Source organism: Procambarus clarkii, chromosome 78 (genome assembly GCF_040958095.1).
Source record: "Procambarus clarkii isolate CNS0578487 chromosome 78, FALCON_Pclarkii_2.0, whole genome shotgun sequence".
In the NCBI taxonomy this organism is placed as follows: domain Eukaryota; kingdom Metazoa; phylum Arthropoda; class Malacostraca; order Decapoda; family Cambaridae; genus Procambarus; species Procambarus clarkii.
Genome location: NC_091227.1, coordinates 8,019,029 through 8,035,992, shown reverse-complemented (window position 1 = coordinate 8,035,992; position 16,964 = coordinate 8,019,029). Strand labels below are relative to the sequence as shown.

The 16,964-nt window shown below is 45.0% G+C and overlaps 1 protein-coding gene across 9 annotated transcripts in view; it reads right to left on the bottom strand.

The window, feature by feature from the left end:
- Positions 1–3,473, bottom strand: part of LOC138357368 (protein draper-like) — a 79,802-nt gene extending 76,329 nt beyond the window's left edge. For 4 of the 9 annotated variants that reach the window (XR_011224944.1, XM_069314044.1, XM_069314045.1 and 1 more), the window contains exons 1-2: positions 3,279–3,473; positions 897–1,023 (exon numbers count right to left, since the gene is read on the bottom strand). Coding sequence is in view for 8 of the 9 variants with exons in the window: in XM_069314044.1 (XP_069170145.1) it covers positions 897–1,023; positions 3,279–3,388 (237 nt within the window). In the remaining variant the exon portion in view is untranslated. The remainder of the gene's footprint in view (positions 1–896; positions 1,024–3,278) is intronic. The other 5 variants (XM_069314038.1, XM_069314039.1, XM_069314042.1 and 2 more) reach the window with 2 other exon arrangements.
- Positions 3,474–16,964: the final 13,491 nt, after the last annotated feature.

Sequence of the window (16,964 nt, the reverse complement as noted above, 5' to 3'; positions counted from 1 at the left end):
AAGTACTGTACTGTACAGCAGTTTCTTAGAAGGCTAGTCCCAGAATTAAGAGGGCCGAGCTAAAAGTATAAACTAAGGAGACTGAAACCAAATCAACCCGTTCTCGCAAATTCGTAAAGTCAATATTGACTTATTAACTACGTGCATAGGTGATATACTAAACATAATAGATACCCTTAAAAAGATTCATAGAAAACACCGACCTTACCTAACCTTGTTAGTATCTTAAGATAAGCATCTTATTGCTTCGTAATTACAATTATTACTTAACCTATATCTATTATAGGTTAGGTAATAATTGTAATTACGAAGCAATAAGATGCTTATCTTAAGATACTAACAAGGTTAGGTAAGGTCGGTGTTTTCTATGAATCTTTTTAAGGGTATCTATTATGTTAAGTATGTCACCTATGCACATATTTAATAAGTCAATATTGACTTATTAAATTTGCGAGAACGGGTTGACCAAATGACATGAGGGAGAAGTATACATTATTATAGGTGTGTAGCAACAGAGACAATGTGCATGGAGAGCCATTGGGGATGCAAGAAAACACCTCCCCAGAGTGACCACAATAAGGTGTTACAAAGTGTTAAGTTAAATAAATAGTAGTTTAATGCAGAGTACCTAAAGTGGATATGACAAAAAACAATAGGGTCGAGTCATTGCTTTCTATGACAAACTTGTACTGTAATAGCAGGACCCAGGAACTAAAACTCGTTCCTGTAAACTTGGTAAAAACTGTCAGATAAGACCATGCATGCATATGAAAGCAGGATTGATGATCATTGACACTATTTTAGCTCTCTTGTCTTGTTGGACAAACATGGAAATTAATAAGACGTCAAAACATACAACATTAATAATGCATTACTTTGCCTGAATAGTAACATACCTGAGTTTTGAAAGAAGTTTTATAAGCTATCTTGTACTTTGAACATTTGGGCGGAAGACTGAAGCAGTACGTGTAGGTCCGTACTCTGTAAGCCTTTGTATAAGACACATTTACATAACTTGTGAACCTGAAACAATATGATTACATGTTAATATTAATATGTGAGTACAGGTAATGTACAAACTATGTTTTTACATCATACTAAACAACCTACACATATTATGTCACAATATTAGTGCCAAATAAGCCATTCAGTTATTTGTCTGGTTCCTATAGTCGGAGACAGGAAATATGTTAGGCTTATCAAGGTCCCCGGCCTAAGCCAACGACTGACAATCCCCAGGATGCAACAGTAATCCAAGTCCCGGGTACCTAGCCCAACCACTTGGACTGGACGGTAGAGCGAGGGTCTCGCTTCATGCAGGTCGGCGTTCCATCCCCGACCGTCCAAGTGGTTGGGCACCATTCCTTTCCCCCGTTCTATCATAAATCCTTAACCCTTCCAGGTGCTATATAGTCGTGATGGCTTGGTGCTTCTCCTGATAATTAATTACCTTACCTCCCGGAAACTTATTTACTGCAAGGTGAATACTGTTACCAGATGACAGGCCAAACATCTCCCTCCTGCTACTGTAATCACCACTGCAGTACAGGTAAAATTGCCAGGGAGTCATAGTATTAAACAAATGTAAAAATTCAAGCCAAGCAAATTCCTAGGACCAGACTAAAGTATTTATCAGGGTTACAACAGAATGTAAATCGAGCTTTCTAAATCCCCATCTTTAATGAATCACTATAGTGTTGGGCAGAATAACAGAATAGTGGAGGGTTGTTAATATAGTACTGTACCGAAATTGAAGGGAAAACAAATCACTTGCAAAGGGATGCCTAATCAGCCAATTAGGCTGTGGAGAAGAGAGGGAGGAAGGAAAAGAGGTTGGGGACGGAAGAGGAGAGAGAGAAGGAAAGAGGGGGGGGGGACATCATTCATGCCTAGTGGTTGGGGAGGGGAAATTGGGGAAGGGGGGGGGGATATCACTCTCATTTACTTGGTAATAGGAAAGGGGGAGAGGGAATTATGAGAGGAAAGCGCCAAGTCATTACGACTATATAGCACTTGGAAGGGGTCGGGATAAGGATTTAGGATGGGACGGGGGGGAAAGGAATGGAGCCCAACCACTTGAACGGTCGAGGATTGAACGCCGACCTGCATGAAGGCGGCATAACTTACAAATATGCCAAAATATGCAATAAATAAAAACTAGTTCGATTTCAATCAAACTTTTTTTGCCTAGTTGTATATGAAAAGGGCTTCATCTGGTCCGAGTCTCAGCATCGTAACATAAATAGGAAGGGAGAAAAAAAGATTTAATTATGTGTCAACAATTTTCCAAAACGTTAAAAAATTATCATCAAACACAAGTGTCAACTGAAATCATGTCTATGACTCTCGGCTATCACAATAGCATATAATAAAATAAATTAATAATTAGTTTTATCCAATAAATTTTTTTTCTTATTATTTGTTTATCAGACGATTTGCATGAAACTTATACACCTGACTGCACGTAAGACTATCTGTAAGGGTGCCAATTTTGGAGGAAATTGGTTAATGGCAACCTCAGCCACAGATGACAGCACCTTAGACTTCATTTTTTAATTATTGCTTTTCAAATACTGTAACATAAACGTAACTTCTACCGTTTCATTTTTTTATTCAATTTACATGAAACTTACACCTCATATGTAGAGTTTAATGTATCTACAATCCGTATGAAGCGTTTTTTCTCCAAGTTCATTCATTAATTTCATAAATAGTAATAAACATGATATATTTGCATAATTTTGGGGGGGGGGAACTTTGACGATTTGTATTAGTAAAACTAAACATATTTTGGAAAATCCGGTCATATAGATCCTTTATTATATGCAAATGTGATAGAAGATTGTCACAGAAATGATTTCATTTGAAACTTGTAGTTGTAGAGGTTTATTGAAAATGTGTAAAATTCGTTGAAAAACAAAAAAAAATTCCCTTTCTATTTAGGCTGCTATACTGAAACTTGGATCAGTTGCACCCCTTTTCATATATGCAACTAGTCAAAAAAGATTGGTTGACATTGAACTTACAATAAACTAAATTATGCCCCCTGAAGGGAGACCGTCTCTCTACCGTCCAGCCCGAATGGTTGGGCTGGGAAAGGGGAAATATCACGTCTCCTGCTATGTGAGGGGGAAAAGTGGATGTACCACTTATTTCTCCTGCTATGTGAGGGGGAAAAGTGGATATACCACTTATTTCTCCTGCTATGTGAGGGGGAAAAGTGGATATACCACTTATTTCTCCTGCTATGTGAGGGGAAAAGTGGGAATACCACTTACGTCTCCTGCTTGGTGCACACGTTGGGTCCAGAGAGCGCCGCCACAGTGGAGGGCAAGACTGTAACGCCCACCACCGCCGCCGCCCACACCGCCCACACCCCCGCCCACATCCTCTTCGCCTCACTGTTGCTGCTGCTGGTGCTAGTGCTGCTGTAGCTGCTGCTAGGGCGTTAGCCTTCCTTTCATGCCGTCGGTAACACCTGAAAGGCCGTATTAGGTAAATAACTTACATTCCAATACAGAGTGAATACATACAGAAAATATAAACCCCACACACATAACCACACATAACAACCGCTACATAATTATTATAACACTCGGGTTTTGTAGCATTGGAGAAAGTTCAACACAGCAACAAAATTCATTCCAGAAGCAAGTCGACTCTGATACCAGGAACTGTTTAAGGCCACAGGACTAACACCACGGCAAACCAGACATTACAGGGCTGATCTCATCGAAACTCATAAAATACTGAAACTTTTTGGAGAGGTTATCTTGAGATGATTTCGGGGCTTTAGTGACCCCGCGGCCCGGTCCTCGACCAGGCCACCACCCCCAGGAAGCAGCCCGTGACAGCTGACTAACACCCAGGTACCTATTTTACTGCTAGGTAACAGGAGCATAGGGTGAAAGAAACTCTGCCCATTGTTTCTCGCCGGCGCTTGTTGCATATTTTATGAATGAATATTATTGAGAAAATCAACTGGACCTCTTAGGTGACTGGAACCCGTATTCAACGGCCTGCCAGATGCCACCTCTACCACTGTACCACCCTGACCTATTATAACTTGTACAACCTGGGATTCTACTGAATCGTGTTATATACATATCACCTTAGTGTGATTTCTGTATAATAATTATTATTAATATTATTATGGTCGTAGCCTCATCGAAGACGCTGCCAACGGATCACGTGTATGTGAACTTGTTAGTGAGAATAATTGTCATCCTTAGCTCATACACCAACCATTTGAAAATAATATCCCGGAACATTCACCCGCACCTCAAACACACACTATTTACTACACATTTGTGCGAGAATCATATCACTGAAGTAACCGCTTACCGTGAACCCGACGCCTGATCTCAACACCAGAAGCTCATATAGAAAGTTGCCGAATGTAAGAACACAAACATCTGAACATGGAAACTTTCGAGTCTATTCTACGATGAGCCCATTACTGCAGTATGCAGCACCAACGTGGAATCAACACCTTGTGAAGCACAAAAGGAAGCCTGATAAAGTACAGAAGTTTGCAAGTTACTATAGCACCATAATTAAGAGTTGTTAAGAGAGTTGGGATAGGACAAAATATAGGAACAGTCTTTCCTTATGGGAACAATCTTAGGAAAAGAGACGAAACAGAATATGATCACTGCATACAAGATACTGATGGAAATAAGACAGGAAATAAGGCACGATGGGGGGAAAAAACGCCTATTTAAACTGAGGAGAAGGTAAGACAAAAGAACATTAGTGGAAGATAAACACACAGTTCAACTGTAGAGATACAAGGAGATTCCCGTACCCTATATATGGGTGGTTGGCAAGTGGAACGCATTGTCAGAAGTTGTCCGAGCCACTATTATTCACAACTTCATGAAAAAGTACGCTACAACTTTAACGTCAAGAGAGGTAACAAGCACACCAGCTATACGAAGTCTGAACACGTACTATATTTGAAATAAATTTTATGTAACAACTATTCAACAACTGCATCGTGTTCTGTATATATTTTTAATATTATTATTACTACTACTACTGCAGATCTCAATCATTAGACGTGAGGTAAACTATAATAAAGTGTAATGTGTTCTGTGAATTTATCTGCAAATGATATAAATATTTACATTCTTTAATTACAAAAATTATCAAATGATTAACATAAAATAAATCGCGATGCACGTTTACCACATCATTAAAGCTGACAAAATGCTTACCTCACGAATGTGCCTTCAACTTACTGCCTGAATTCGACTATGTAGCACCAGATAAATAGATATAGATATAGATTTATATAGATATAGATTTATATAGATATAGATTTATATAGATATAGATTTATATAGATATAGATTTATATAGATATAGATTTATATAGATATAGATTTATATAGATATAGATTTATATAGATATAGATTTATATAGATATAGATTTATATATAGATTTATATAGATATAGATTTATATAGATATAGATTTATATAGATATAGCTTGACATAGAAAATATTAGATGAACAGTCACCAAATTTCCAAATAGTAATTCATTTCAAGACAGAGGCCAAGACAGATATGCAAAACAGCCCCACTCAGATGCTGGGGTGAAATAATTACAACAACAGAAATACAAAGGGTCCAAGAGATCTTTTTAATATCCTCTAAATATACGAACTACCAAAATACCCCCAACAGTGTTCAGGCGGGAACCTGTTAAATGCCCACAAATGATACAATAATCTTTGAGGCTGTATACACCTGTGACCAAACTGTTGTTGTGAGCTCCTTGCGTATGACAAGAGTCGTACGCCTTGCGTATGACAAGTGTTATATGCAAAGGCTCACAAATGTCAGTCAAATGAGGCTTCTGCTCACGTTAAGCATAGTATTTCAGGTGAATAGTGTGCTGTATTCGTGTCCTAGTGTTGAAAAAGACGATCAAGTCCCATTCCAAACCTCGTGAGCTATGTCGACAGAGTTCGAGCCCTGGACAGGGAGCGATAAGGTCCCGATACTCAACTGTCCGCCCCCCCCCCCCCCCCTCTTCACGCGGCAGTAATTAGGATATGTTGCAAGAGTGCGAGCGGAAGGCGCAAGTTAACCGCTTCGTCAGGAAGCATCTATATGCAACGCTTGCATGCACTGCAACACTTTTCAAATTACTAACAAGTCTAAGCAAACTTACACTGTATCAGAAGGCAGACATAAACCATGATGCCGGCATAGCAACACCCCCCCCCCCACCCCGTGCTTCTGAAAGCGACCTCATTATTCCACCTGTACGTTGTTTAACCACACGATGAAATGGTGATGAATTCGAGATCAAAGTTTGCCCTTGAGCACAGCATTGTTACACTTGGATTAGTTCAACAACTCGGGAGCAGTGCAACATTATCCAAGTTGGCAAATATGGCAGCAGGGAAGGCTTGCTGTTGGTACTGGCTTTCATATTTAAAGTGACCGTTCGTCCCTTAATGACCATAAAAAGTTATTTTAGTGCTATTATACACGGGCTTTTGTGCAAGGATATTTTGTGCGCGCACCCACCCACCCACACTCATGTCTCGAGTTGATAGAACAATTTTATGTGACAAAAGCGACTGAGAAGAACCCCCCCCCCCCCCCACCTCCCGCCTCAGAAACCCGGCGGCTTGTCAAAGAACACCCCCCCCCCCCCCACCCACCTTTTTCCTGTTTACTCACCAGAAACCATTTGGGATCAGCAAGAGCTTGGCAAAACACTAAACAACAAACCATTATGGAGCGTGGAACAATGTAGCTGGAAGTGTTTTGTGCGTGAATCACAAGAAGAAACAATTGAGAGCGTAGCGGCGGCCAGTGACTGAGGGGGGGGGGGGGGAAGGTTCGTCATCACTGGACGTGGTGCAAGTGTTCTCAGAGCCGCCGACCCTCGCTCCTCTCCTGGCTAGGCAGCGACTCGTCCCCTGCCCCTCTCTCTCCTGGCTAGGCAGCCACTCGTCCCCCTGCCCTTCTCTCTCCTGGCTAGGCAGCCACTCGTCCCCCTGCCCTTCTCTCTCCTGGCTAGGCAGCCACTCGTCCCCCTGCCCCTATCCTGGCTACGCTAGACTCGTCCCACCTGCTCTTGCTATTGAGCCTCTCGTTTTAAAACTAATTTAGGCTTGCCATCAGAGTTCTACGGCGTCCACCAAACATCTAGAACCACATAACCCTGATACTTCGGTCATATTAACCTCGTGATTGAATGCTTTAGATTATTTAGCACTTCCTTTAATATTTATTCTGTGTATGAGTAAAATGGCGGCTCACGAACTTTGTTTAGAACCTTCAATTGTAATCAGTCTGCGTCTCAATGCATTGCCGTCCTTAAGTGCCGTTAGCAAATTTATTATTGTTGCAGTTCAGTCTTGTGTCTAGGTCATTTAGGTCAATAATGAACGACAGATATTCCAAGACTAACTCTGAAGCACTCCACTTGCATCCCTTAATCAGGGATGCAAGCAGACTGAACCTAACAGACTGAACTTTATATTTATCCTGACCCCCTCTCAGAGTTGCAGCTGTGCTGTCATCCACTTGAAGTTCTCCTCCAATACCATGTGTTTTTTCTGAAACCAACACAAGGTAATCTACGTTGAAATTACCTTGAGATGATTTCGGGGCTTGCCGTCCCCGCGGCCCGGTCGTTGATCAGGGCCTCCTCGTTGCTGGACTTGTCAACCAGGCTGTTGGACGCGGCTGCTCGCAGCCTGACGTATGAGTGACAGTCTGGTTGATCAGGTATGCTTTGGAGGTGTTTGTCAAGTTCTCTCTTGAACACTGAGGGGTCGGCCAGTTATGCCCCTTATGTGTAGTGGAAGCGTGTTGAACAGTCTCGGGCCTCTGATGTTGATAGTTCTCTCTCAGAGTACCTGTTGCACCTCTGCTCTTCAACGGGGGTATTCTGCACATCCTGCCATGTCTTCTGGTCTCATGTGGTGTTATTTGTGCGTGCAGATTTGGGACCAGCCCCTCTAATATTTTCCATGTGTAAATTATTACCGTCCACTTGGGCTGGACGGTAGAGCGACGGCCTCGCTTCATGCAGGTCGGCGTTCAATCCCCGACCGTCCAAGTGGTTGGATACCATTCCTTCCCCCCGTCCCATCTCAAAATTCTTATCCTGACCCCCCTTCCCCAGTGCTATATAGACGTAATGGCTTGGCCCTTTCCCCCTAACTGTTCAATTCAATTCCCGCCTGCGCTCAAGAGAATACAGAGTTAGGCACTTTAGTCGGTCCCAATAGTTTAGTTCCTGAGTAGATTCTAGCAGTAAAAGATCTCTGCACGCTCTCCAGGTCAGCAATTTCTCCAGCTTTGAAAGGGACTGTCATTATGCGCCAGTACTCCACTCTAGAAAGCACTGGCGTCTTGAAAAGTATCATCATCGGTATAGCATCTCTAGTGTGAAAGGTTCTTGTTATCCAACCTGTCATTTTTCTTGCAGTAGTGACGGCTACTTTATTGTGTTCTTTAAATGTAATGTCTTCCGACATGAGTACACCCAGATCCTTTATATTGCCTTGCCACCACAAGATGGTCCATTGATAAACTCATGATAACCAAACCATCTCCTTTATAAACTCATGATAACCAAACCATCTCCTTTATAAACTCATGATAACCAAACCATCTCCTTTCATAAAAGTCTTATGAATTTCTAGTTAATCTAGGTTTCTAGTGAGCATATCTACTCAATGATGAACACAAACATTTTGCGGATATACGATAACAACAAAATAAAGTTCTCTCCCTAACTTTCAGCTGATATGAACAAATAAATCTTACTGCAATATAGAATAGTTTGCATGATATATATATATATATATATATATATATATATATATATATATATATATATATATATATATATATATATATATATTAGTATGCTGCAACACACAGGGGGCTTCAGGGTCAGTCAGCTTCCTGACGCTACACGCTGCCGTATTGTTTTATACTGAGCCTGACGCTACACGCTGCTGCATTGTTTTATACCGAGCCTGACGCTACACGCTGCTGCATTGTTTTATACCGAGCCTGACGCTACACGCTGCTGCATTGTTTTATACCGAGCCTGACGCTACACGCTGCTGCATTGTTTTATACTGAGCCTGACGCTACACGCTGCTGCATTGTTTTATACTGAGCCTGACGCTACACGCTGCTGTATTGTTTTATACTGAGCCTGACGCTACACGCTGCTGTATTGTTTTATACCGAGCCTGACGCCACACGCTGCTGCATTGTTTTATACTGAGCCTGACGCTACACGCTGCTGTATTGTTTTATACTGAGCCTGACGCTACACGCTGCTGCATTGTTTTATACTGAGCCTGACGCTACACGCTGCTGTATTGTTTTATACTGAGCCTGACGCTACACGCTGCTGCATTGTTTTATACTGAGCCTGACGCTACACGCTGCTGTATTGTTTTATACTGAGCCTGACGCTACACGCTGCTGTATTGTTTTATACTGAGCCTGACGCTGCTGTATTGTTTTATACTGAGCCTGACGCTACACGCTGCTGTATTGTTTTATACCGAGCCTGACGCTACACGCTGCTGTATTGTTTTATACTGAGCCTGACGCTACACGCTGCTGTATTGTTTTATACCGAGCCTGACGCTACACGCTGCTGTATTGTTTTATACCGAGCCTGACGCTACACGCTGCTGTATTGTTTTATACTGAGCCTGACGCTACACGCTGCTGTATTGTTTTATACTGAGCCTGACGCTACACGCTGCTGTATTGTTTTATACTGAGCCTGACGCTACACGCTGCTGTATTGTTTTATACCGAGCCTGACGCTACACGCTGCTGTATTGTTTTATACTGAGCCTGACGCTACACGCTGCTGTATTGTTTTATACTGAGCCTGACGCTACACGCTGCTGTATTGTTTTATACCGAGCCTGACGCTACACGCTGCTGTATTGTTTTATACTGAGCCTGACGCTACACGCTGCTGTATTGTTTTATACTGAGCCTGACGCTACACGCTGCTGTATTGTTTTATACCGAGCCTGACGCTACACGCTGCTGCATTGTTTTATACCGAGCCTGACGCTACACGCTGCTGTATTGTTTTATACTGAGCCTGACGCTACACGCTGCTGTATTGTTTTATACTGAGCCTGACGCTACACGCTGCTGCATTGTTTTATACCGAGCCTGACGCTACACGCTGCTGTATTGTTTTATACCGAGCCTGACGCTACACGCTGCTGCATTGTTTTATACCGAGCCTGACGCTACACGCTGCTGTATTGTTTTATACCGAGCCTGACGCTACACGCTGCTGCATTGTTTTATACCGAGCCTGACGCTACACGCTGCTGTATTGTTTTATACTGAGCCTGACGCTACACGCTGCTGCATTGTTTTATACCGAGCCTGACGCTACACGCTGCTGCATTGTTTTATACCGAGCCTGACGCTACACGCTGCTGTATTGTTTTATACCGAGCCTGACCCCACAAGCTGCCTAATTTTCCGCCGACTCAGACACGACAACGGACCTGTAATTCTATGAGCCTTCTGAAGAATGTTACTAATAAAATCATTGACCTGAGAGTTTGTACCGTATCTACGTTAAGATAATTGATCCCAATACATATTCTGTACCTGTAGTTGGTCGTCTCCCCCCCCCCCCCCCCCGTGTTTTGTGCCCGCTCATCAAATGTCATCACTGTTTAGCTATTGGGTGACTTGACTAATTATGCAACCCATTTTCGTGTGATAGTGTACTCCATACCCCCATCCCGTGGGTGGTAGAGGACCCAACACCCATCCTGTGGGTGGTAGAGGACCCCAATACCCATCCTGTGGGTGGTAGAGGACCCAATACCCATCTTGTGGGTGGTAGAGGACCCAACACCCATCCTGTGGGTGGTAGAGGACCCAACACCCATCCCGTGGGTGGTAGAGGACCCAACACCCATCCCGTGGGTGGTAGAGGACCCAACACCCATCCTGTGGGTGGTAGTGGACCCAAGACCCATCCTGTGGGTGGTAGAGGACCCAAGACCCATCCTGTGGGTGGTAGAGGACCCAATACCCATCCTGTGGGTGGTAGAGGACCCAATACCCATCCCGTGGGTGGTAGAGGACCCCAATACCCATCCCGTGGGTGGTAGAGGACCCCAATACCCATCCCGTGGGTGGTGGAGGACCCCAATACCCATCCCGTGGGTGGTGGAGGACCCAATACCCATCCCGTGGGTGGTAGAGGACCCCAATACCCATCCCGTGGGTAGTAGAGGACCCCAATACCCATCCCGTGGGTAGTAGAGGCCCCAATACCCATCCCGTGGGTGGTAGAGGACCCAACACCCATCCTGTGGGTGGTAGAGGACCCAATACCCATCCCGTGGGTGGTAGAGGACCCAATACCCATCCCGTGGGTGGTAAAGGACCCCAATACCCATCCCGTGGGTGGTAGAGGACCCAATACCCATCCTGTGGGTGGTAAAGAACCCCAATACCCATCCCGTGGGTGGTAGAGGACCCCAATACCCATCCCGTGGGTGGTAGAGGACCCCAATACCCATCCTGTGGATGGTAGAGGACCCCAATACCCATCCTGTGGGTGGTAGAGGACCCCAATACCCATCCTGTGGGTGGTAGAGGACCCCAATACCCATCCTGTGGGTGGTAGAGGACCCAACACCCATCCCGTGGGTGGTAGAGGACCCCAATACCCATCCTGTGGGTGGTAGAGGACCCCAATACCCATCCCGTGGGTGGTAGAGGACCCCAATACCCATCCCGTGGGTGGTAGAGGACCCCAATACCCATCCTGTGGGTGGTAGAGGCCCCAATACCCATCCTGGTAGCAGAGAAGATTAGAGGCACATGGCTAGGGAACAGAGACTCAGGCGTTTGACTTCTTGAGAGGAAATTGCCACCAGTTTTTATTTAGTTTATTTGTTAATGAAAGCAATATTGTTGAGGCTATGTACTATTTGCACCATGTTCATTCGAGAGCCAGGGGACCAGAGCTAGACGCAACCCAGGGCTACTCTCCAGCAGGGGCCAGATTCACGAAAGCACCTACGCAAACACTTACGAACGTGTACATCTTTCCTCAATCTTTGACGGCTTTGGTTACATTTATTAAACAGTTTACAAGTATGAAAACTTCCCATTCAACTGTTGTTATTGTTATAAACAGCCTCCTGGTGCTTCGGAGCTCATTAACTGTTTAATAATTGAAAACAAAGCCGCCAAAGATTGAGAAAAGATGTACAGGGGCCAGATTCACGAAAGCACTTACGCAAGCACTTACGAACCTGTACATCTTTCCTCAATCTTTGTTGGCTCTGTTTACATTTATTAAACAGTTAATGAGCTCCGAAGCACAAGGAGGCTGTTTATAATAATAACAACAGTTGATTCGGAAGTTTTCATGCTTGTAAATTCTTTAATAAATGTAACCAAAGCCGTCAAAGATTGAGGAAAGATGTACAGGTTCGTAAGTCCTTGCGTAAGTGCTTTCGTGAATCTGGCCTCAGGGCTTCTGTCTCTTATCATCACAATTATTGGCTATGAAACCTAAAACTGTCACGATTATTGCTCGCCGTTACACATTTTTTATGTACTTGGAATCGATACTAATGATCGCTCAGACAATAAAACCCACAATGGTAGACGATTTATTTCTGGCCGGTTAGGTACCCCCTCTCTCCCTCCCTCTTGGGGGGCCCCCCTGCGTAAGTTACAGTATGGAGTTTATTGTTCTTTTGTGGTATTTAGGTTACAGCGGTCCCCCCCCCTTTCCCCTGCTTCTCACCTACACACACGTACACGTACACACACACACACACGCACGTGCACGTACACACACGTGCGTACGTGCACACAGTTTCAAGTGTAGATATGATAGACCCAATAGGCTCAGGAATCTGTACACCTGTTGATTGACGGTTGAGAGGCGGGACCAAAGAGCCAGAGCTCAACCCCCGCAAACACAACTAGGCGAGTACAACTAGGCGAGTACACGCACGTGCACGCACGCACACGCGCGCACGCGCGCACACGCACGCGCGCACACGCACGCACGCACGCACACCGTGCGTGCGTGCCTTGTGACCATCGTGTTGGGTGGACGTGGGTTGGGAGCTCCTGGATCACTCGTGGAGTGGGAGGGGTAATCAGGCAACTTCGAAGTGAAAAAGACTATAAGTGAATGTACAAGTGAATGAAAAAACCTTGGGTTTTGACCAGAGCCATAAGGTAGTGAAGAAAAACAGTTTAATTAGCGTAATTCAAAATAGTTGAGGAAATACTGTGCAGTGTGAAACCAGACCTCACCGACCTCTGACCGCGTGACCTCACCTCGGCAGCAACCCTTATACCACCACTTGGGACGACGATTGGAGATTCACTCACCTATTGTGTTAGCAGATTGTGCAAGGTATTGAGGAGCGCCTTTTTGGCTAGATTGTTACTGCAATGACTAGAAGGGGTTCAAGGTCAATCACCAGCAGGGATGAGGAGGAGGACAGATTTATAGACAAATTAATAGGGAAATTTGTAGAGAGAAGGAGTGATTGGTTGGAGGATCTAATCCAGGGGATTAAAAGTGAGGTATTTCAGCAAATACAGGATGCGGTAGAGAGGCAGAAACAAGAACTTATGCTCTATGTTCAGGAAGAGATTAGGAAGGGAAGAGAGGACTGGGAGAGGGAATGTGCTCGTATCACAAACGAATTAGGAAGTTTTAGCAGCAGGGCTAAGGATAGAGGATTAGTGGGAGATGGGTTAGTGACTGCGGTTGGGATGGGGAATCCCCAGGGGACAGGCTACCAGCATGACAATGAATTCCTGAGGAGACGGTCTATTATAATACATGGATTATTCGAATCTAGGGCACCAACAAGACAAGAGAGAATAGAAACAGAAAAATACGAATTGCACGAGATATTGAGGTGTATTGGAGCAGAGATGGCAGAACGCGAGGTGGATATCAATCGACGGGTTGGACCTTACAATTGTACCAAGAAGAGACCTGTTCTGGTGCAATTCTCCAATGAGGAGGCAGTGGAGTACATAATGAGGAGCAAGCACTTACTCAGAGGAAGTGAAACCCATTACAATGTGTTTATAGAGAGGTTTATGACGAAAGATGAGCAAACAGCCCACAAAAATAGATGGCAACAACGACAACGTACTAGCCTCCCAGGTAGTCTCACCTCCCAGGTCACATCCCAGGTCACCTCCCAGGTCACCTCCCAGGTCACCTCCCAGGTCGCATCCTCCCCAACTCAGCCCTCCTATACATCCCCCTGCCTCAGCCTCCCAAAACCCCCCTGTCCCTTCCACATTTGCACCTCCACAACGATTCCCCTGCCCCTGCTACATCACACTTGTCAGCGACCCCAGTGGGTCAAGCCATGCCCTCCCCAAACCCACCTTCCCATCCCCCCTCCCCAAATACCCCTTCCCACTCCCCTGCCCCTTCTACCCCATTGACTTCAATTCCATCTACTCCATCCCAGCTTCCACTGCACCCCTCTTCCACTCACCCCCAAACCCCACCCAACCCTCACCCCTCCTATGCACCTCCAGCCCACATTTAACCCCCTCACCTTGTGACCCCCTAACACCTTCCCCCATCTCCCTCTTCCCCTCTTCTACCCCAAAACCCCCACCTACCCCCGATTCCCCCCATAACTAATATACCCTCTCTTCCACTCCCAGCACCCATGCTCCATTCTCATCTCACCTCAGTATCCCTCTTCCCCCCAACCTCTCAACCTCTATCTGACTCTCAGTCTCACTCTATTTCTCAACCCCCCTATGCTATTCAGACCCCTAACTTTCAGACCCATTATGCCCTTCCTACCCCCCTAGATGCCCAGACCCCATTCGCCTACCAGGCACTCCCAGGCACCCCCCTAGCACCCCCCCCACTCGCCCCCACAGCCCCCACTTGCCCCCCAGACACCCCCCAGTTCCCCCCAGACCCCTGGTGAAAGGGGGAACTCTGACACCCGAGTTTCCAAGAAGGAGTCCTCAAGGTTTGGTACACCAATGCTGATGGGGTAGCAATAAAGCAGAAGAGATAAAAGAAAGAGTTAGTGAGGCAGACCCAGGACATAGTGGCAATAGTGGAAACTAAAATAAATGGCATGATCTCGGATGCAATCTTTCCAGAGGGGTACCAGGTGATAAGAAAAGAAAGGACACAGAGACAGGGAGGAGGAGTGGCACTACTAATAAAGCGGAAATGGAAGTTTGATGAGCTGGAAAATCCGGGTACCAATGAAAGCACAAGCTTCATACATGGAACCCTGACAGTGGATGGGAAGAAGATTGTAATCTTGATACTCTACAATCCCCCACCAAACAGTAGAAGGCCCAGGCAGGAGTACGAGGACAGCAACAAGACATGTATGGATGAACTGCAGAGGGCAGCAACTTTAGCGCATAGCATGAGAGCGAAGCTGCTGGTCATGGGGGACCTAAATCACGGAGAGATAGATTGGGAAACGAGGAATCCCCATGTGCGGGGAGGAGACCTGGGGAGCGAAGCTGGTAGACGTTATTGACAGGAATTTCCTAACACAGCATGTGAAAGAAGATACTAGGGAAAGAGGAGGGGATACGCCCAGCCTATTAGATCTCATTATCACTCAGAATGTAGAAGACATCGAGCAGTTGGAACATGAAATACCACTAGGAGCTAGTGACCATTGTGTCCTAGCCCTTTGACTACATGATGGAGCTTAAAATTGTGACCAAAGGACAAGAGGTCCGGGAAAGGAGACTTGATTACAGAAAAGGGGACCTACAGAAGGATAAGGGACTACCTGGGAGAAGTGCAGTGGGAGGAAGAACTTAGAGGAAAAACAGTGCAAGGTATGATGACCCAAGTCATATTGAAATGCAAGGAGGCTGAAGATAGATTTATTCCAACAATAAAGACAAAAAGCAGGAGGGAATATAATAACCCATGGTTTAATAGACAGTGTCAGGAAGCAAAGGTGAGAAGCAGGAGGGAGTGGAGGAAGTACAGAAGACAAAGGACAGAGGACAACAGGATTAGATGTAACAGAGCTAGGAATGATTACATTAACATAAGACGAGTGTCGGAAAGAAATTATGGAGAACGATATTGCAGTCAAAGCGAAAAAGCAACCAAAATTACTACATAGCCATATAAGAAGGAAGATGTCGGTAAATGACCAAGTGACAAGACTGAGGAAAACAGAAGGGGCATATACAGAAAGCGACAAGGAAATCTGCGAGGTACTGAATGCAAAATTCCATGGAGTGTTTCACTACCGAGCCTGAGCAGCTCCCATTGTTGGAAGAGATTACCCAAGATGAAAGACTATCAGATATAGAGGTGACAGCAGAGGATGTAATGAAACAGTTGACAACACTGGATGCAAATAAAGCTGTTGGACCAGACAAAGTATCACCGTGGATACTTAAAGAGGCAGCGCAGGCTCTCAGCGTGCCTCTGGCAATGATCTTCAATGAGGTCACTTATGTCGGGAGAATTGCCCAGTTGCTGGAAGGAGGCAAATGTCGTACCGATTTTCAAAAAGGGGATAGGGAGGAGGCCACTTAACTACAGACCCGTATCACTGACAAGCATCCCCTGCAAAATACTTGAAAGAATAATTAGGCTAAGACTTGTTGAGCACCTGGAGAGCATTGGGTTTGTAAACAAGCACCAACATGGGTTCCTGGACAGGGAAATCATGCCTAACAAACCTTTTAGAATTCTATGATAAAGTAACAAGGATAGGCAGGACAGAGGAAGGCTGGGCAGACTGCATATTTCTTGACTGCCAAAAGGCCTTTGATACGGTACCGCACATGAGACTGCTATACAAACTTGAGAGGCAGGCAGGAGTAAGCGGAAAGGCCCTAGTATGGGTGAAGAACTACCTAACAGGAAGGAGCCAGAGGGTAATGGTAAGGGGC